General features: G+C 37.4%; 1 protein-coding gene across 17 annotated transcripts in view; it reads left to right on the top strand.

Annotated features, from left to right (window-relative positions):
• The first annotated feature begins 1,343 nt into the window (after positions 1-1,343).
• The window catches only part of prom1a (prominin 1a), a 61,223-nt gene continuing 39,363 nt past the window's right edge, over positions 1,344-23,203 (top strand). For 4 of the 17 annotated variants that reach the window (XM_028008178.1, XM_028008166.1, XM_028008175.1 and 1 more), the window contains exon 1: positions 1,350-1,956. In XM_028008178.1, coding sequence (XP_027863979.1) covers positions 1,728-1,956 — 229 coding nt within the window. In that variant the 5' untranslated portion in view covers positions 1,350-1,727. Of the gene's footprint in view, positions 1,957-14,935; positions 15,006-23,203 lie in introns of those variants that run through there. The other 13 variants (XM_028008164.1, XM_028008167.1, XM_028008173.1 and 10 more) reach the window with 11 other exon arrangements.

The following is a 23,203-nucleotide window of genomic DNA, read 5'->3' on the forward strand; positions in this document are numbered from 1 at the left end:
GAAAGATGTTAAAATATTGTTCATTAGAGGCATTTTTAGTCAAACCAGACAGTATCTGTGACTTAAATCCAAGTTAAGTCATCTGTTCCAACCCAGGGTCTAAAACATCAAATTTACCAGTACAGTGAAACCACTCTGCAGGTTTAATGACCTTTTATCTGTAAAGAAATATGATCACAGTCGACAATCAAACATTTCTAAGCCAGGGTTGAGGCCTGATGTTTTCCACAAAATCTTATTGTACTGAAAAAAATCCACCTAACATAGCATCAGCAATTATACCAGTAAGCCAGGTATCACCATGGCTACAGTAGCATCTGTTAGTTGGAGGAAAAGAAAAGTTGAGGACCTGGTATAATTGACCTGTGCACACAATGCATTCAAGATGAAAGAAGTCAAACCCCATTATTAGGAAACAAAAATGTCAATCTAGAAGTGTCCATAACACATAAACATCATAACAGGAAGTGAAAATTTATTAAATTAATTTAAAAAAATGATTCTAATAAAATACTGCACACGTTCCTCTTCAATGTTTGGAAATTTGCAACTGAGTGGTACAATTAGGTGGAGTCTTCAGCCCTAAAAAATCTGAACGACTGAAAATCATTTTGGTCATAAATGATTATAAAATTGAACTCATTTTTTAAGATCCTGCTGTCTCCTCTGTCTCCCTCAGAGCTATCCACAAACAGCTAAAATCTGCAAATACTTAAGACCCCCTTTAAAAACAAATATAACGTCTTGTTCTAATTGTTCACACATGAAATATACCTGCATTATGCACTAAAGTGCACAGTGGAAACCATCTTGGCACTACCTCAGAAGCTAAAATCTACAGCCTTCTTTACCTCTGCTTTAGCCAATCAGCATAAAACTGCTTTACAAACACCAGCCAATAGCTTAGCATTGTGCCTATATATTACAGCTTTCTAAAATCGATTTTCTTTTGAATATTTTAAAAATGCTCTATGGAAAAATAGCTATGAATAAGCAGATTTACCGCAAAAAATTTGGAGTTATGTTTCATATACAAATCCATAAATAGGTGAGTCCCTGAATTCTGAACCGCGGATAGGCGGGATATTACGATCAACACTGAGATTCAATACAGCGCTAATGACAAGTGTAGTGCTGTCTGGGCCCCCTGTCGTGGGTGGACTCAGGCAGTTGCTCAGTTTGCTTTGCCTTGGGCCGGCTCTGACAGTAACCTATAGTTATAAGCTTTGGAAAATAAATTTTATGGAAAGTGACTTAAAGGTAGATTTAATTACATCTTGTTGGTACTAGCACTCCTTTCATCCAGCCTCCTTTTCCCGGCAGGAGAAGCGCTCCTCTCTGGATTATCCTCTGCACTGTCTGGATGGCTGCGCACGACCCCGCCCGCTCCCGTGACGCAGCGCATCTCTTTACGCGCAGATGCTGGAGTCGAAGCGACAGGCGCGCACATCTCTTAGGGGCTGAGCGCATCCACTACCGGACACGGTAGAGGGAAGATCAGCCGGTGTGCATCCGACAGGGATCCCCCGGACAGCGGGGTAGAGCGGGGTAGGATGCTCAGAACGAGTCGCTCCGTGGGCAGCAGTACTTGAAGAGCCGCGGTCCATCCACTGGAGCGCTTTAAGATTGATCTCGAATCAATTCCTCTGGCTTTTATAAGAAATACCACCGTCCAGTTTAGTATCTAGAACCAGTTTGAGGGTAGATCGGGGTTTGGCTTGGACACGATGTGGAAGTCCGGGACACTACTGCTACTGTCGGTGCTGTGGGCGTCCGGTGAACTCCAGCAGGAGACAGAGCCGCGGAGGCTACCACCTCCGGGAAAGTTGGATTTTGGTTATGTACCTGCGGGAGTTTACGAGACATTGGCCCATTACGAACCGGGACCCATAGGGATCCTCTTCCACTTGGTGCACGCTTTCCTGCATGCGGTGCAACCCAACGCTTTCCCCCACGGTAAGCCACCGTCGTCCGATCTCAGTGGGCATTTTAACCCCTTGGACTGCCAGAAAATCAGCTTCAACTGGCAGAACTTTAACATTTAAAGTAACCCAAAGCGCTATGTGAACTTGTGGTGACTTCTTTTATTGAGATAGTTGATTTAACAACAAAATATCAACGATAATCAACCGCCTTACATTTCTGGAAAACTCAACAATTAATTTGCGTCATTTTCCAGCGCCAACCCCCCAAATGTTCAATAAAACGGGTTTTTACCCTTAGTGCTGTTTTAATTACTGATCTGCGTGAACATAAGTGCACTTTCTGATCTGCAGCTGGTGTGTGTGTGTGTGCGTGACGTCCGTCTAGGCGGCGCGCGTCTAGTTCTGTGCGCGCAGCAGCGCACTTTGGAGGTGGTGTTTATGCCTGCGGCGCACTTTGTGTCAAGATGATTACAATTAGCGCACCTACATGTTGTCAGAATCAGATGCTCTGCGGTCGGTCTGCTTGGCATTTTTACGTGTGTGCAAAGAATTTAGTTGGAGCTGCACCCAGAAAGCCTCACTGCGCCAACCTCTGCATTTCAGAAACGACTTAAAGGAGGTTTGTGTTTAATTGAGTATGGGATCCTCAAAAGAGGCAGCTCCCCTGCGCCCCACACAGACTCCAATACTCCTTTAGAACATTTTGAAGATTAGTAGCTCTCCAAGTCACCTTGTTAAATGAGTAATCCCATAAGCCTCTGAGCCATATGTTGTTGGCCCCTTAGTTTCCAGTTTGCCACCAGCTTTCAGGGGGCAGCTGGCCAAATCCGCAGCAGGAGCCAGATCTGTGATCATTGAAGTTTTAGTCATTCATGGCTCTTGTAATTCACAGAAGGTTGTCAGGGTGAAGTTAATTAAATTAAATATCAAGTGTTACCATATGAACGTCAAAAAAGAAGGAGAAAAAACACCTCATCTGAGAAATCTCCATTATTCTGATGTTTGGATTATTTTTAATGACGACATTCAGCTGCATTAATTAACATTGAACGTTTACATCTATTTTATGTTCTTATCACAAACTGCTGTGTAATTTATTGTGATTTTATGGAACAGACCAGCATAAAGTTAAGTTTATTTGCATAGCATGTTTCAGAAAGAAGGCAGATCAAAGTATTTTACACCATAAAAACATCATACAGTCATCAGTTATGAAACAAGCACTAAACATTACATTTTGTCAAATGTCTTCATCAAAATCATCAACACACATCCAATTGTGTTGTTCAATGTTCAGTTTATTATTGTTCAAAAGAAACTCTTAACAGGTGGGTTGCAGTTTTCTGGAAGTTTGTTTTGGTTTTGAGGAATATATAATCTGAATGCTGCTTCTCCATGTTTGGTTCTGGTTCTGAGGATGCAGAGCAGATTAGAGCTGGAAAACCTGACTGGTCTGGAAAGTTGATACAACAACAGCAGGTCAATGTTGGATGTCAACAAAATGTTTTACATGTAGGCCAAGAAGATTTATTTAAGTCTCTTCACAGACAGCTACCATGATTTCCAAAACTAGCACAGTGCATAACACTGTATGAAAACTCAAACAGATAAATCTAAGCAGCTTTGCTCTGTTCATCTCTCATGACATCTGCTGAGAATCTCACAGCTGAGATGATCTACAGACAGTTCTCACTATGTATGCTATTCATAGAAAATACAGCTTCCATTTAAACAACTTCTTTAACTGCTCTGTCTCTGATTTCACCTCACCAACAGTGAATATCCAACCTTCCAACTTGAAGGGCGATTTCACACTCCAGTTTGTTTTCTTTGTTCTGAATCAATTGATGAGTTTGGTAACTTGTAACTCAACCAGTGTGTGTATTTTCCAGATTTGTCCAGTGTGGGTAAACTAAATGTAAATGTCTTTCTCAGCTTGTAGAATTTAATCATGTCCTTGTGTGTTTCTGGACACGTTTACAGGTGCAATTATCTGAGCAGTATAACAAATGATTGAGATGTATTAAAGTTCCATATGGTTTTATTCTTCACAAAAAATATTGCTGGTCTGCACTCTAGTTTGATTGCTTGTGTTTACATCAAAACAAACCCAAGAGAGGAAACAATCCAGAGTTTGTTTGAAACGGACTAAACAGCTCTGGTGTGAAAATGGCCAGTTCATGTCACTAGATGATCAGATTCAGTCAGTTCAATTTAGCTGTTTGATTAAGTTTGTACCCAGTTAAGCCAGTGGTGAGTTCTGTCATGTTTAGTGTGTCATTCTCAGTAATTGCAGCACGTATTGTTTAGTTGAGTAACTGTTTTATTAAACCTTCTGCAAACTCGTAGGAGGTGTTAATACGAGAGAAGCAACAAATTCCCACCATGGACGCCCACGTCACACAAAGTAACGGTGCTGTGTATTAAATACTGTTTATTGTTTAGTCTTCCTCTGCAGTTTGCTCGTGCACAGCAGCTGCTGATGTCCCCCATTTCCTCAAAACACAGGCTAGCATTTGGGTTCAGACGCTTGTTTCCAGATAATGAGTGTAACACACTTCTTATGCTGCACAGAAAGCCAAGTCATTGTGGGAAAACTGCTTTGGTTTCAGACATCAGCGGGAAACTTCTTTTATGAACTGACATAATGACAAGAGTTTCTGTAAAGAGCTCAAAGTAGATCAGTTAGTATGGTTAGCATGTGTAAAACACATGCTCACATGCTTGTATGTATTCATGCTCCCAACATCTGACCTTGTGGACTATTACACATCTCTAAGTTGAAATCTTTCTAATTGTTCTTTCCAAAATCGCTAGATTTCAGGCTGAGACATGAAATACAGAAAAAACTACAACATACTGTGGTTAAAGAATTGTTTCCCCCATAAATAGTCTTGAAGGTAGAAATAACTAATATAAACTTTGCATTTAATGTGATTTTGGTTTCTTTAATTCAGTTTCTCATGTCTTAAAGTTAATCTTTCTGTAAGTCAGCCTCCACTTGACAACAGAGGTGCATTAAGCTCCGTCTTTATCATCTCATCCCTGTGGGAGACACTCCAGTCACCATCAGGCTGCAGATCCCTGTTGAAAAGCGAGTTCTCATTAGTGTCTCCGTTCCCTCTCGTCGCTAAATCAGGTTTACATAGAATCCAAACCACAGGAGGATGAGGGAGATATTTGGCACTAATTCAAAGAAAGTTACAGTCTCCAGGGTTACAGGGTGTCTGTCATCAGAGCAGTGTTTTTGAGCCAGGTTTCACAACAAGTTTGCTGTTTAACTCTCATTTCAAAAGGTTTGATGTTCAGAGGACAACACAGAAAAGATTCAAGAAACTAAAATACTTGAGATGATTTCTAAGCAGGAACAAAGATAAAAATAATGGACTTTATGAGATGCATGACTAGGAATGAAAAGTTGCTGGGATTTTATTTTTTCTTTTATATGTCCTAAGAAAGAGACATCAATAAAGGATAAAATTTTAATATAAGCAATACATCTTAGTGGCGCTGGAAATTCCCTCATGATGAATGTGCTGCAACCATGAGTTTGTAGTGGAGAATTCAGGCATATAATCTTTTCAGAAACGGTGTCATGAGTTTTACAATACCAATGAGAAGCTTCAATCCAATTATCATAGATGTTGAATACCATATTAATTCTAAGCTTTTGACAGCACGATTAAAACATTGTTTCTTCATGGAGGAATGATTAAACAAAAGATTTTAATGAGGTCCTTAAGTTAGAACTGCTCCACAAGCTTTTCACAGAGTCAAACTTATTCACACCCAAATGTACGAATACTCCATACTTTTCCATTTTTAAAGATGGAAAATAATGTTTTGGATCATATTTAAAATTTAATACCCAATTGTGTCAAATTCTCAACTATCTGAAGCCATCTGTCATCCCCTCCCCCAAAAAGGAAATGGGTTAGAATAACAGCCTAAGGGCCAAGCATCTATCATTGTTACACTGAAGCAACTTTAATTTGACCATTATGGAAATAGTGTTTGACCCATTGTAATCCTGTTTCTCTCCCTCCTGAACCATACTTCAGCTCTGCTGAAAAGTGTTGAGAAAAGATATTTCAACAATTATGTAAGTGGGTGTGAATAGGGAGCTTTTGATAAGAAGAATGAATAAATATTCAGTAAGAATTTTGCCAAAAATATATATATATTAATACCATAATTTATACCATAATTGTGTGTCTGTTGGGTACCTTGAGTTCAGCTCTATAAAAAGTAAATTCATGTCTTTTTTAGCATACTGGTCCATTCCCGGAGCAAGTGGTTGCTGTTAATTTCAACAAAATTATGAATTACATTCAGGCACATAACAGACATGCCAAGTAGTAATGAGCTGCTTCAGATAGATAATAATGATGAAAAATAATGGAGATGTTTTTTCTGCTCTAGTACTTTGTGTTCTTTGGATAAAATACTGGAAGAAAATAACTTTTAGAGACATTTTTCTACAGTGCCTGAAAACAGGAATGTTGTACCTGTCTGTAAGGCAGAACATCAGGTTCTTTAGAATAATAGGAGCCTGAATCTCCTGTGATTTTGAGTTTCAGATACAGATATGGCGATAAGCTACATCGCAATTTCTTTATTATTCATGATTTTTATCCAGAATTCCTGTATTCCATCTGTCTTGACTCCTTACCAGTCACATTATTTGTGTATTGTATGCATGTTGCTCAACAAATTTAAAACATAGTGTGATTATTTCTGCTGATTATTGCTGACAGAAGCCGGTTCATATGTTTGTAGTGGATTAAATTACACAAGAACCAACTTAGAAGCAGAACTAATGGGTAGTTCTGGATTAAGCTGCATTCACAGCATTTTAGCTTTTTTTGTAGGGAAAATAAACATTTCAAGACAATTACATGCTTCACCATCTTTATTATATCTATATAAATGCTATATTTTAAAAGCTAACATTTTCTGAAAAATTTGAGAAAAGCAGATAAGGTTGTGGGTTTTTTTTCTTCTTTTGGTTGCAGGGTTCTGACCTTGAATTCAGCCAAGCCTGCCCTCTCTTAAAGGTTTATCTTCACTGGAAAAAAGCAGAATAAAAGCCAGAGCCAAAAAGTAATCTGCATGCGCCCACAGGTAGTTCGCGACACACAGGGGTGGCTGGGCGATGCTGTGGGCGGTGTCAGACAGCAACATACTGCAAAAGTGATAACAGAGAGTGTCCTCCAACTGGAAGGTTGCAGCTCGAGCCTCTGGACAGCAAACATCTGCTGGGCTGAAGTGTCCTTGAGCAAAGTAGAATACAGAGTGTAAGATGGTGACACAATGAAGCATCTCTGTTGGACAGGGCGTCTCTCTTAGTGCAGAAATTCAGAACAAAAGTGAATTGTGAGACATTATTGTAATATTTTTCTGCCTTCTGGTGAAAATGTTTCTAATTAGAGATTTCCTGAGCAGCAGGAACATCTGGGGAGATTACCATCAGGGACTTTGAAGATCCCCCACAGAGGCCTAAATTTACAATTCAGATAGTGTCGATATCTCACCACCTCACATTTATATCCTGTGTCTAATGAAAAGAAGCTCTGCTTTTCTAATATACCATTATTGTTGTAATGTAAATTACTATTTAACATTTTGATAAATAAGGAAATATTCCCCAAAGCCTTGAAATTCATTGAATAATTAATCATTATCGATTGAATAAGTGATGCATTTTTAGTTGCTAAAAGACTGCAACCAAACCTACAAAGGCATACATTGAGAAAATACAACTGCTTGTGTGAAGGAGACGTTATCAAGACTGTCAGATAGTCAAACCACAAACCACAACTCTTTCTCAAAATCTTTAATATGTGCTTAAAGTTTTTCCACAACCAACCACGAACCACAAAACTGAACTGCCAAATTTTTAAAGAGAAGTAAAAATTCCTTGGCAGATAAAAACCTTCAGCTTCAATGAAAATCTGTGCCAGTGCAAGTTGTCTTTATGTCGCTGTGCATCTTGTCACAGCTTTAGTCCTGTTTTTTTTCTGGAGTCATGTGTTTCAGCGCTGCACCAACACGCTGAAACTAGAGAAGCTGGATTTATCACAGTGCTGTGTGTCTGAACACGACTCAATGCTTCTGTTGGTTTGTTTGTGGCAAGATGGGAACGAACAGCCTTGGAGCTTGAGTAACAAGCTCCAAGGCTTAGAATATTCTTCAGTCGCTTCAATTCAGTAGTTATTAAAATTGTTGCTTGATCATTTTCTAAACCCATAATCAGTCATAATTGTATCAATTTCAAAACTGATAGACTCCAGCTGGCATGTGCATCATCCATGTTTATTTCTCTCAACAGCATTCTGTATGTGCAGATCACTTCTGGTTTTACAGACTGTTCATATTGGATTCTGATGAAGTTCAAATTAAAATGACCCAATGAACAACCGCAGAGAAAAAGATCATAAAAGCAGCTCTTAGCGAATATAAAAACTGAATTTTACATAAAAACCTGAGGTGCAAGCATAGCATAGTCTAGCTATTTTAGATTTCCAACCCGAGTTGATAAAATACAGTTGAGACTGTTTAGAACTGTAAAATAGCTCTTTAGCTTAGCACCAGTCGAAAACTCAGAAGGAGATGCCAACGTTAGCATCATTAGCAGATAACACAGTCATGATATTCTCACAACCCATACAAATCAAATGCACCTGTCACTCTATGTAACCTTTTCTTTTTCTCAGGAATCAAAAATGCTGCCGCATAAACAATTTCAGAGTGGTGGAGGTTTCTTTACGGCTGTTGTAACTTGAGTTGTGTCAGCCAACAGCAGGTCAGCTATAGGTATATGTTCAGATTAAATCCCTAACAAGAATTTAACTTGTATAAAAGAATGCAGGGCTTTTATTGGATCATTTGACATTTAATCCATCCACCCTGAATGATATTAAATGTATTTTGCATCTGTAAAATATTAAAGGGCAGTCTTTTGATGAACTGACTGTACATTTGTACATTATCCTTAGTCCAGTTATACTGTAGCAGCATCTGCATGGCAGAAAGTGATGTAAATGGTTCCAGTGCTGCGGTTTCCAGCTGTCACATGGTGACATGTCGTTGTACTGACAGTAATCGCAGAGTGAAGCTTAAGGACACATTTTCTTACTTGCCTCCAACATAAAGCCAGAGGCAACGCGTCACCACAGCACAGAGCTAAGTAGGCTTTGACAGGTGAATAGCTGGTCTGAAACTCTCAGGACTGTTTGCCTCTCTCTTTATTTACACATAAAGTATATAATTAAAAAGCTTCTTCTACAGGGTAAACAAAAAACAGGGTTTATTTTCCCTGTCTTGCAATTTCATTAAACTTGTCTGCTGATAAACTGAACAATGCATTTAAAGTGTTTCCATACTTTATGTGTGCATTTTCATACATGTGCGTGTGCTGTGCATACGAAAACTCACAGCACATCCCAAAATACTTAAGACTGAATGATATGTGGAATAATGACACAAAAAAGCAAAACAACAAAAACACAAATAATATTCATACCAACATTTTCTACAGTCAATAACAATTAACTTGCACCATCAGCAATAGATGCAGACACACTTCATAATGACCAATCAGGTGCAGGTTGAACAGGTAATCTCTGGACCTCTGTCACTTTTAAATGTTTGATGTATTCTTTAAATGAGAGCCAAGTCTTTCTGAAAATGTTATGCCAGTTGCCTCTGCTGTCGGCGTATTTGCACAGCATCTTTGTGTTTCCCACCTCTTCTGCTTTGTCCTTCCTTTAAAACACAGAAAGGTTTGGAAAACTGTTGATACCAATGCAAACATATGTAGATGTAGGGCCATGAGGTGAAACAGAGGATTTCTTTTGTCTTATTTTGTGATTTTACCAGTTATCTTACAAAACATATTGAAATTCTGAAGTTTAGAATAATTGCAGTCATGTGCAAAGGCTGTGCACGAAGCTGAATTTTGTGCTAATGAGGTGAAAATTAGACATCAATAAGAGAAAAGGCATTAAGCGATCATTTAGTTTCATTCTGGCAACAGATGATGGCTGTGTCATGCACTACTTTTGGCTTTCAGAAGCTGTTCAAGCAAACTGACAACATATCGCGCACCATCTGCGTCTTTGTCCCGATCATTTCCACGCAGGATTGAATGACTCAAAACATGGCCTATGTGTCACATCAAAATGTCACATTCAGTAAAATTGTGCTTCATTTCGCCTGCGTTCATTTCTATGTCCATTTAGTTGTGGTGTAAGTGACCTTTTTGTATTTAAATAACTAAGCAAGGAAGTGTCCACATCCATTTATGACTAAAGCTGGAAGAGGAAATCAGACTTCTGCACATTTATCACTTTTCTTAATTTAATAATATATTAATTTCTATACTACTGTAAAAAATGTTGCAAAAATAAACCATATTTGAATTTCAGTCTGAGAAAAAAAACGTTTAGTCAGGAAACTGTACGTATTTCCTCCATGCTCTCTTGATATAGATTATTTAATCCTGGCTGGAAAAAATTGATCTTTGAGTCACTTTTTCATTATAAAGTCAGATGCATCTCATATTTTTGGTTGAGGAAACACACTGATGCTGTCATCGGAAAGGTTTGTCTTGCATTTAAGCCACGGCTGCTGCATCAGATTTGTGGTAACGATCAAGCTCCATTTTTAAAACACAAAAAGAACGAATGTACAGCACTTTAATTTAATGCTTGCAGCTGTAGCTCTTTGAATACACATAACAACCTTAAAATACATGGTGGGTCCCTACAAATGGATCCACGTGTCTGGGGTCTTTCTGAAGGCTCCGAAAAAGATAACATGGGCAGATGTAAAGAAAAAAAACACTGAAAGGAAAGATATACACACCTGTATCAGGAAAGCTGTTTTTTTTTTGTTTGTTTGTTTTTTTAAGTTTCATTTCCAAACAGTATTCTTGAAAGAAAATATAATGGCCAAAAAAGTCACTGTCACTTCAAAGACAGAGAAAGAAGTTACTGTCACCCTGTCGCTTCAGCAGCAACCTTCACATGCAAACATCCTCAGCAGCAAATTGTGAGTTTATTACAGACAGGGCAGCTGTATTTGTCCACTCATATTCCTCTAAAAGAATCGTCAGTTAGTTCTGCTTTTCCTAGGAGTACTGAAAACCTCAACTTCCCGTTGGAGCAGAGCAGTCTTTCTTGCAGGAGATTTGGGGAAGCAGTGTTAAGAGGATATACGTGAGATTTTGCAAGATGGTGAGCATCATTGATGATAAAGTTAGGTCACAATGTCAGCGTACAGTATATCTTGTTGTACTTAAACTGCATAGGTGTTTTGCACCAGTGCAGTCTGAGAGGTTTGCTGTTCTTACTGCCTGTCAGGCTTATTGCTTTGAACAGAAAAAATAATTAAACAAAGATTAAATAAAACAGGTCAAAGTTTACCTTAATTTTCAGATATATAATTTCAGTTCTTCTTACTTTTTGTAAACACAATATCTGAACATAATCATTACTGCATCCTCCATCACCATTGTGTAACAAAAATCAGTGAAAGTTTCCTCTTGCCACATGTTTTTATGCCCCTGGGCTTAACCCCAAATTGCTATATAAGTTCAGTCCATTTACCATATTTAAATTCCGGCAATAGAGAAGTAGACAATTACTCAGTCCTCATAATATTCCTGTATTTGAAAACTCCAGTTGGATATGTTTTGTGCTTTCAAAAGAGAATACATAATGAGCTGTTATCCAGGCTCCTAGAACCCCTGTTGTGACCCACATGCAGTGTTTGGTGTGTCTCTCTTGTCAGTCCAGAGTTTGGGAACTTCTCAAGGGCATTCAGACTACCATCAAACTACGCACTCTGTTACTTCAGGGATGATATGCATCATTACATAATAATAATAATAATAATAATAATTACATGTTATCAGTTTATAACACAACAGATTTCAACATAGTTTACGTTTTAAAAACTAACAATAACTTTAAGTATTTGTTTTATCAGTCTTTCACATCATTTTGTAGGGATGTTGGCTCACTCTCCTTTATACAACAATGAGTCATTGCCTGCATGACCCAGATTTGGGTCATGAAGATCTCAGATATTTCAAGGGTTTCATGGTTCGAGCAGAAGGTGCAAAATAAGCCCAAATCACCACCACTCCACCACCATGCTCGACAGTTGACATGAGGCGTTTGAGCTGAAATGCGTGTCTGTTTTTTTGCTAAAGTCTCTAGCTTGGCCTCATTTGTGCAAAGGGGCATTTTTCTAGAAATTTTGCTGTGAAACTCTGCAAACTGAAGATGTGATGCCAATTTGTTTTACAGATAGAGATAATTCCATCCTTCCAAAAGAACCAGAATTGTCAAGTTTTATCTAATTACCTGTTATACTAAGTGAGGCCTGTAGACTGTGATATTTGCATGAAATGGATTGCTAAGAAATTCACTCATAGGAAGAATGACATTTGATCTGAAATGTTTTAGACTTGTGAAGATTTTCTCTGTCTGTAGGATGCTAGACTTCAAACAGTTTGGAAATAGTGTTATTACCCTAGTCAGACTGATGGACAGCAATGGTTGCCTTTACAAGGTAGCATATAAGCCCAAACTCCTGCTTTTATTGCACTTACCACTTTAATGAAATTTTTTTAAGAAGCAATGATGTATTTAGTTGTTTGAACACGTAACTCGCCACTTTCCTTCATTTTTGACAATATGGAATTTATGTTTTTTGTTCTCTTGGGGTTTGATTTGCTGATAAAGATTGGATCAAATTAATTACACTTCATGAAATCAGAGTGGGCATAGTACTTGTACTATGCCTTTTTATACTTACAATTAAAAGTACTTCACAGGGATATTTACAAAGAGTTGCACACTTTTGATTTCAAACAATAATATTTTTGAACTGTTTTGTAATTTGTTTTTAACTTGTGCATATGTTTTAATCTGGTTTACTTTTGTGTAACCAGGTTGTAATGTGTTGCAGTTTTCTGCCCTGGTCCTCTTGAAAATAGGGACCTGTCGCTTTATTTCACACCTCAATAGGGTTTTATTTGGTTCAATACAAGAAAAAAATAATAATAAATCAAATGAGGCTCTCATAATGTAACCTGACCTGAACTGTAAAGCCTTTAAACCTGCAGTTCTGGGTAGAACTGAGGATTTGTATTTGAAAAGGGTAACTCAATAGGTTGAACTTACAGCTTTTAGATTATGAGGAAAGAGTTATGGATCTTATTTGGAAAGGTTTTTTTTTTTTTTACTATATTAGCAGACCAAGTAAGACCTCAGTATTAAGATAAAGTGAACATTTTAAGGAAATACAATAATGTCACCACCAGCTTAAGCTCACTGCTACTTTATCGAGAGTAGATGAGAACATTTACTGAATGAAAGTACAGAAGAAAAATCAAAACTGATCAAAAGATCATTCCTTCAAGAATGGCTGTGCGTGTATCAGCTGAGCTTTTCTAATCCGCAGAAAGGAGAAGGAATAAAAATCAGAAAGAAATCAGAGGAGCTTGCTGGAGAAAGAGCTGTCACTTTCCCGGGTGCTGCTCCGGTTCATTCGGGTACGTCATATTTGGGTCAGGCTTGGGAAGCCAAGCAGGAGAGGCGAGGGTGAGACGAAGCAAGCGGCCCAGGCCTGCTAAATAGATGTCAAGTCATGCATTCTCTGTTGCCTTGTTCCGCTTCATTGGTAAGAGCAGTGGAGCCCGCTATGAATCAACTTCAGGGACATGGTGATTTTTAGATGCAGATGTGTTTTGATAAGAGGTCAACCTGCCAATGCCAAACACAATGACTTTACTCTTAAGAGTCCATCTCTGTCTGCTCTTGCTGCCTCCTGTCAGACGTGTCCATGAGGTCCTTGTTGCCTTCACTCAGCAACAGAGTGTCTGTTTAACTGAGAGGGATGTCTCACAGGAAGCTGGCTGTGTGAAAACTCATACAGGATTTTAGGAGAGTCCAGTTTATCTCAAACTGACAAGCTGCATGTCAGGAATACTCAATAGTGGGAAGCAGGATTAATCCTTAGTGGACCACTGGGCTATGAATGTGCTTGCATGGCTTCTGCCTTACTGAGTGAACCAGGTTGTTTGGCCTTATCTTAAGGGGAAAAAGCAGAATTATTTCATCTGTAGCTGAACAGTTTAAAATTCTGTGAATAAAATGCCAAAATACGTAACATCTGCAGTTACATCTATGAATATATCTGCTTTGTTCTTTCCTTTTATCTCTATTCACCTGCACTGGAAGTACATTCCAGTGTTTACATTTCCTTAAAAAAAGTTATTGTGAATGAAATGCAGTCGATTAAGACATTTTTAATGTAAATATTTTCCTATTTAATTTTCATTAGAGAGAAGCAAAAAATATCATCTCCACTGTGACCCACTGTGCTGCAATAAGAGTTCAGCAACAACAAAATACAGCAATCTTAGGAGTTATGCATCAGAGCACGGTCAAAGATTTTAAAACATATTTCTAAAAAAATAAGACAGTTCTAAAAATTTTAAATGTAAGTGATTGTCACTTTTTACTGATAGGACATCATATCTGCCAATCTTTGTGTATATGTAGGCAGAGCAGTTTTAAAATACCTTTTAAGATCCTTAGATTTTGATGCTTCCCTTTTGTAATGTAAACATGTATCAAAGATGATGATAGGAAAACATTAACAGACATTTGAGTTTCTTGTTGGTGGATTTTATTCACCAACAAGACATCTTGTTTTCTGTCAATTTTACTTAATAAAGGAAATGATTAATTCTTGTCTCGCAATAATCCGTCTGAAGCCACAGTTGTTGTTAAAAAATGGATTAAACCAAACAATAGAAATACAATTATTGATTTAATCTACAAACTCACTTACACAGCAAAATGGTTTCCAATATATAATATACATACAGAGAAGCTCAAATTGTTACTTTGAACAAAATAAATACCGGTAATTCTTAAAACAGTAAACCCTCCATTTGGTTGCACTCAGTGATGTAATCAGTGACATGATAAAACAGGAAGTTCTGGCTTGACCACTCCCAAACATCAGTCCTGGATGTAGGATCTGAACGAAGAAACAATGGTAAGTTCATAAAAAGAAACAAAAAGAAATCATTCAACAGAAGTGTACTTTTAACAGAGTGAAAATTAAAATGTATTTTAGTATGTGATAAGTGTAATATGTGCTCCAGATTGTATTCCATATCATAACTGACTATTTTTAAGTTATCTGTCGTGTAGTGACCTGAGGTGGAACATTAGCTTGTCTAAAAATTTTAGCAAAGCTTAGGTTTTCTTCAATGATATTAACCATCTGCTCTCAATCTTGAAGAACTTCTGCACACATTTCAAGTTTATGTAAATGGGCCTGACAGAGTAAAACATGTAAAAAGCTGCATTAAAGAGGCTCTACTGTTTTGTGGTTTCTCAGACAGGAAGCAATACTGGGCATGTGCTGCATGTTATATTCTAATAAGCTTTTAAAATCCAGCCCACACAGATACAACACATGATTTAAAAAGAACCTCTCTCTCTCTTTTGTCTTTTACCAAAATCTTTGCTGGCAGCCATTACAGGCTGTTCTGTTTTTCCATTGCAGTTTCTAGAAGTTTATAGTGATTTTGGAAAAATCTATATTTTTATGCTGAGAAGGCAGTTAAACATTTTGAAGAAATCTTCTTACTGCCTTCAAAATTTCTCACACATTTTCCTTTGGAGCTAAAATACAGCACAAACGTATTAGAACTCATAATAGAGTATTTTTAAATGATCTGTCATGTAGTGGCCTGAGGTCAAACTCATGTGTTGTTCTGATTATTTTCCAAGCAGCTCAGCTGCACTGTGAAGCAGCAGCTGCCTCCTTCAAAACCATCTACACATAAAATAATATTTTTTCTACTGCTGCTCCCATGGCACTATTATGCTATAGCTGTTGTGAATCTTAACTTCCTTCTTGTGAATAATAAAATCTGAATATATCCACACCATAATTATGTCAGTTTGTTTAGAATACTCCATATATCTGGATAATAGCATCAGCTGAAATATAATTTGGCCCTTTTTAATGCTGTTTGTCATCCAGTGGGTTTCCAGGTTGTTTCCTCTGATTGCTTACTCTTCACACTGTGCAGGTCACTAGTCTTGTCTTTCACTGTCATCTCTGTGGCAGGGCTTCAGCCTTCATTAGCTGATGATAATCTGGGGTTTTGTTTACTTGGTCTGGCTACAGAGCCAATCCGCTCACCACACAGACCTCTGGTCCTTTACTGCAGCCTGAGGGGTAAAAGAGCAGCCAAACAAAATGCAAATGTAAAAATGATTTGTCAGTCCCCCTCCTCCCTTTTTTATGTTATATATTTGTATTTATCACAGAACAGGCTCTAATCTGCTGCCTTGATTTGCATGCAAAGAAGTACATTTAGAAAGTAGAGCCAAACTCACTTAGCAGACTAAAGCCTCAGAACACTTGATTTATGGTGTCATTTCTTAAAGTGAGCAGTCAGGATTACATGGAGCCCCTGTGCAATATAACATGCTTTATTACTGTCTGTCCTGCTGCCATGCACCCCAGATTTATTTTTATCTTCCTGTGATTGCTTGAGTGCTCTCATACACACTCTGTCAAGCATTTCTCCTCTTCAGTGTGACTTTCACATGAGGGGAGATTGTTAACTTTATTAACACGCCGATTGCACCGTATTCCTACCAGTGCATTGTGAAAACTGCAATTGGGCATCAGGACCTATTTAAGGCACAAGTAAATAAGCTGTTTCTTTGTTCTGTGTGTTTCTTATACATGACTTCATCTGATGGAAATGAAATTAAGAGAGACTCCAGCTGCCTATCTAGCCAAGAGACTCAGCTGTTTACACGAAAAAGCTTTCCACACTCCCGTACATACAGTACCTATGTGCAGCATGTACATAAAACTTGTAAAACTATTTATATCCCTTCAACCTTTTCACATAATTTTTTATTACAAAAATAATGTAATAAAAAAATGTATGTCATAATTATTTTATGTGAAACAAAATAGTGCATAATTGTTTTGTTAGGAGAGAAGTAAGTCTTCTCATGCTTGTGGTGGGAATGTTGTTACTGAGTCATCAAAGCCAATGTTGGCAGCTTTAAATTAAATCTTTCTCTGTGTATTGTAACTTTGATTGTGTGTCTTCCACTGAATAGTAAAGTCACATTGTCTCTCCATAGATACAGATTCTGTGGTAACAGTGTTTGTCCTGCGCGGAGGTGCTTTTCAGGCAGGCTCATGGGAAGTCGGCGTTGACACGAACATTCAGCCCCAGAGGCATTCTTTCTCTCTCACACACACACACACACACACACACACCCACACACACGCCCACACGCTCACGCCCCTACACACACACAACCTTGCTATCTTTTATCTGGAACATTAACTGTAACAGGAAAAGGAAGAAGAAACTGAACAGCAGCATGATTAGACTGATTTTTTTTTTTCTTAGTCTAAAGATGTGCCAGCAAATATATAAGCAAATATAGTAATTATGATAAGTTTCCTCATAATTTTGATCAATTTAATTTTCATTATCTCTACCCAAATATTGAAAGTCTTATCAAATGCTTTGGTCTGTTTTACTTTTATAAGTTGCATATTATCTGATTTAATTATGTGGCAGAATAGACAGCAACTGAGAAAAGAAGAAAACATCACCAACACAACTTACCGTCATCCATTCGCCTTGATGCTTCATATCATTGGAACAAAAGCAGATACGTTTTGCATCAGTTAAAACACAAAGACTGGAAGCCCCAGTCTTTGAATTAAGAAGGTTAAATCTTGATCTTGATCTGCCTACTGAGGTATCCAGGCCCAAGATATCTTTTTTGTACCTTTTTTCTCTTTTCAGACCACAACATTGATAGGAGCACCGGTACCTTAAGAAAAAAGAGATTGCATTTAATAATTGGAGCTATATGTTGGCCATCTTAAGAGGAACATGCATTTCAATGCCTACTTCTCATGTTTTCTTCTTATAAACAGGGAAATTATTCTCTTGAGGTTAAGGATTTGCTGAAATCACCCAAAAGGATTAAATATTAACCCCTAGCCTTAAGTACTGGATATCAATCCTTAGGCCATGATTCTTCTCTTTCTCACTGTCTCAGCACCACCTGTGTGTTGAACTTTTTAGTAAAACAGAGGAATGCTAAAGCTATTATCCAAAAGTGAACCTCTTGTTGCATAGCAACAGGTGGAAGGATGAAGACCTGCTCCTTGAATGCTTTTAGCACCTTTCTTCTATTGACACCCCAAGCGGCACTGTTAGAAATGCTTCATTTGTGATATCACAGGCATACAGACATTTCTATAGGAGACTCAGGGTTTGAGAAATGCATCACTTAGTCTTTCTTTGTGATGTATGTAAGTAACTTAGTGAACAATGATGCTGGTTGCTTGTTAGAAGGGTTCTGGATAATGTATCTATTTTTTAAAAAGTTATATTTTTTAAGTACATTGTGTTCTACTGCACAGATCTACTGCTAAAATATTCAACACTGATTAAAATTAAAAATGTGTATTTTCCTGTAGCTGGTAATGAAAGGCTGTGGAATAAAGATTAAAGATTTGCATATTTTGAAATAATCAGAATCAGAATGTTTTTATTGTTATTGTACATAGCACAACAACATTTTGTTCCAGTACAGCCCATCCAAGAAGACAAGGTGCCTGTCTTCTTGGATGGGCCTGGGTCTAATAAGGCAAAATATATAGTCTAATCACTTTTGTAGCCAATTGACGTGATCCTCAACAGTGCTCTCCAGATTTTGCCATCTGACTGACATACTCACATAGAGCCATGTCCAATAGACAAGCTGCAAATAACACGGTAGCAAACTCTCAGATTTCCTTCTGAACTTTGGTCGCAAATACAGATTGTTGCAAATTTATGCCAAAATAAAATCTGGAACAACTGCTGTTCTAAATCTGTGTTCTACAAGCACAGATGTATCATAGAGAAGAAAAGGCATTAATGTTGCTTTCATCTAAAGGTTGCAGTTATTTAGAAACAGATTGATGTGTGCGACCTCTTTACAAATACTCACATGTGCCCCCTGGCTCATTTAGAAAAATTGATTGTAGCAGCCTTTGAATAAAAACTGTCATTTTCTTGACTCAAGAGTGAAACTATAAAGGGCAGAGCAAAGTCCCTTGTCTCCATTAATGTTACAACTTCTGCAGAATATAATTGTTGACATAAATCTCTTTCCTCACTGTGCCTGTGTGCATCCTCTGATAACTTTGTGAGAAAGAATCATGACAGCCTCCAGCTGGCCAGGCTCTTTGCTTTTCGCCTTACTAGCAGAGCAGAGCTGAATTAACTTCTAAAGCATAGAGTCCCTCATGGCCAGGCTTATTTTATAAGTTTATCTCTTAATAAGCCTGTTAGTAATGCATGTTTTCACACACGGCAGCCGCAGCTTAACTTTAAAATGTTACAGCGTTGTTGATTCGGTTGGTTGCTGTTGGAGCAGTTGATTGTGTTTTTTCCACCCCCTCTCTTTTTGTAAAGGTTACACAGATTGTACAAACCAGTGCAACATTAAATCACTGTACTGTTGCCTGCTAAACAACCATAGACTCTTCCCACATTATTCATATTGAACATTATTTTTATATTCTTTAAATCTGTCTCTTTCAATCATCTGCCATCCTACCTTTCTCACTTTGTTCAATTGTTTCTCTTTGTCCATATTTTTATAATCACGTTTTGTATTTTAAATATTTTTATTTAATTGTAATTATTTTGCAGAAATCAATTTTCATTTTGAAATTTACAGGGTTTTTTGTGAAAAAAGCACATTTTGTTTATCATGATTGTTTTGTAAAATCCATAATAGGGTAAAACATCCAAGGAGTTTAGTACTTTTTACAGGCAGTGTGATTCACCATGAAAGGCTTATATTGTTGTGTGTGAAACATGTAATCACACACATCTGAAGAATAAAGAAATCAATTTTATTGCAATTATCACAAAGTTTAAGATGGAAAGTGGTCATTTGTCAAGTGACTGCCTACTGGTACATTAACACAGTGGATGAAACAGTGAAGATGAAGAGCTCATTTCAAATTTTCCAACTTAATTTTAAACCAAACTAAAAGCTTAAACATGAACAGAATTGCGTGTTCCATAATTCCAAACACACCTCCGACTCTGGAATGGGCAGCATTAATCTCCTAAAATGGCCGTGATCTCCTCCTTCTAAAACAAATGTGAACTATACTTAAAAGACAGGTCTGTGCTGGGAAATCAAACATTTTGAATTAATTCTGAAAGAAGAGATCTCAGATATTCAGCCTGAATTGTGCCAGGATATAACCAAATTTTAGTGGGGAAGTTTTGGATGTCAGCAGCATTTGGTACTGACTCTCTTTACACTTTTTTTTTAAATTCAGTTGATCATAGCTTACATTTCTTGTTTAATTTGTATGATGTCCATTGGTATTATATTTGTTGAGATAAAATGGAAGCGACTGCTGAAGATGAGCACACATCTTCGTCCAGGTTCATGATGTGACAGATCAAAGATGAGTCAGCAGTTAAAAATCAACCTAACTTTAATAAAATGCAAAACATATTTTTCGGGGACCAGACAGAAAAAATGCATATAAAGATTCAGTAAGATCTGGTAAATATTCTGATTACTGGCAGTTATATAGATATAAGCCACACCTCAATCTGCAAACTGCTTCTGGAATATTACTTTTAACATTTTTGGTTTAACGAGTCATGCTTCCTAATAAGGAGTTGTTAGTTGCAGGTGCAAAACCTGTCCGGGCCGCGATACTTTTAGAGCAGATCATACTCAGTTAATTAGTAGAAACCTCAATACCTGCTGACTAACATATTGTAATAAAAGAATAAGTGTAATCCCGTATTGAAATACAATACAAAATATAATCCCACAGAAGCAACAGTTTAAATGTACAACCTCCCATCTCAAAAACCATTCATAAATTTAAAATGGCTGAAGAAAAAATAAGTTTTTAGTTGATGTATTTACTCTCACTTTGCTCAACTCCATCAAACATTTCATAGTCAGCCATGATTCTATTTCTGTATCTTTTTTAAGCAAACAAAAACCTTTTGTTTGTCAAGGCCATTAACTTTACAATGTCTGATATTTCTGAAAAGCTAATTGTGCCTAAACCACAGCAATTACAAAGCCCAGTCTTATCATGCTCCCAGTCAATGTTCTGTAGTTCATATCGCCATGTTGCCATTTCATACAAACCGACTATTTTTATTTTTGATTGTTGTCATAATTCTAAATCAGGTCAGTCATGTCCTATAAAATAAGATAGCTAATGATTCCAGATTCCAGACCTTGTAAAGATGGATACTTCTTAGTTGTCAAAAGAATATTTCCTCACAGCAGACTATTCACATGTTATAGAGAAATACTATAAATTGCTGGTTATAATGGTGGTTATTCCCATGTCCAAAGCCTAAATTGTACACATAAAGTTACAGTCTTAAACACTTCTGGCAGATGATTTCATCCATGACACTAATCGCCTTTTTATCCTCAGACATCCAGTCAGGTCCTGACAGGATTAACCAACATTCAGTCATTCGGTTTAACCTACAGTAGCATAACAATAATACCTGAGCCAAATGTCACATTTAGATTGCAGCAAAAAAAGAAGCAAATCTTCTTAAATAACAAAGCAGGTCAGAAAAGTTTACTAAAATAGTTCATCACTGCAATCATCAATACCATTTTTACTGGAGATTAAATTGTAAGATTCTGATAGGAAAAAACTTAACTGGCAGTAGAATGCAGGTGAATGCTGATCATTTTTATTTACCTGTTTAGGTTTTTTTGGTTTGGGAAGACCACAGATATTTATTTTGCATCTTATTTTGGCTCTACTTTGCACAGACCTGTCCAATAAACCGTCAACTAACTTCATCTTGTATTTAAAAGTACCTGGAACAGACTTCAGGCTGAGTTAAAGTTATTCTGCAAATCAAAATGCCGTCTTGCAGATGCAAGATTAAACAGTCCAGCCTGCTGAGATTAAAGTGTTGGTCCAAGACTGAGTTCAGTATCTTCAGCATTCCTCCTGTTGTTGGCTGTTTTTTTCCTCTGCTGTTTCCAACCGTGAGGAGCAGATAGATGAGGAGCTGCTGCATTCCTCTGGGTGGGTGACTCCCTTCTAGTGAAAACTGATGAAAAATTCATCTTGCCAGGTTCTGCTTTATCTTGAGCTGCCTGCAAAGCTTCATTAAATCTGCTGGGAGAGCTGTGCCATGAGTTCATTTAAAGCTCAGACTCCTGAAAGTAGCTGCAACAGTTAATTTACATTAATGTGCCTCGTACATTTCAGTTTGATGTATGCATTTTTCCAAAGGGAAAGTGTACAGTTCACAGACAGGCAGGCAGACTGCTGAAGCCTGTATACATCTTTCATGTGACAAGTTTGTTTTTGAAGCTTTTAAAGGCCAGTTCATCCTGACAAATACATTAATGTGGTTTTTAAAGGACAGGCACTGGCATAAAGAGTGAAGAGAGCAGTAATGTGGGTGGAAAAAAGCATTAACTGAGCTTTTTGTTCATAAAGGAGGATTAGACACTTCTTAAGAAGCAGAGACTGGATTCACTTTCACTCTTTTCCTAGATGTTGTTCTTAACATTCATTAACTCCCTCATTTTGTTAACATTTCCTTCCTCCCTGCTATTTATCATGGCTCTTTTTTTCTTATCTTGTTGCAGCACTGATTTTATTGTGATAACTTATGTCAGATATGCTGTCTTAACTTCTGTTATTGGATACAAAGTAGGTCATGACAAAGTAAAGTTGCCATTACAAAACATTTTTTCTTGTAGTTTTTAACCATGATTCGTTTCTAATCCTTAACCAGCAACATTTTCTGGATTTTCCCTTTAAAATTAGTTAACAAGTATAGGTCTTAATTTCATTGGAAAAACCTCAATAACTGATGACTGACCAGCATCGTATCGCCCACTGTTAAAAACAAAACAAAGACAAGATATGCTGTATTTTGCTGTGGTACCTGGATACTTATCTATGAAAACTAGTCGTTGTGCATTATCTGAATAACAACAGGTATTGTTACTGATCCTCTCCTATTTTCGATCTGAAATGTCATTTGACCTCACCTTTTCATTTACAGGGAGTTCCAGAAACGGATGCCCTAATTTTTCCTGCTTTGAGAGTTTTTCCAGCATTCAGTCATTCAAGCTTTTGTTTGCTATCATACAGAAGTTTCA

This window comes from Xiphophorus couchianus, chromosome 23 (genome assembly GCF_001444195.1).
Source record: "Xiphophorus couchianus chromosome 23, X_couchianus-1.0, whole genome shotgun sequence".
Classification (NCBI taxonomy): domain Eukaryota; kingdom Metazoa; phylum Chordata; class Actinopteri; order Cyprinodontiformes; family Poeciliidae; genus Xiphophorus; species Xiphophorus couchianus.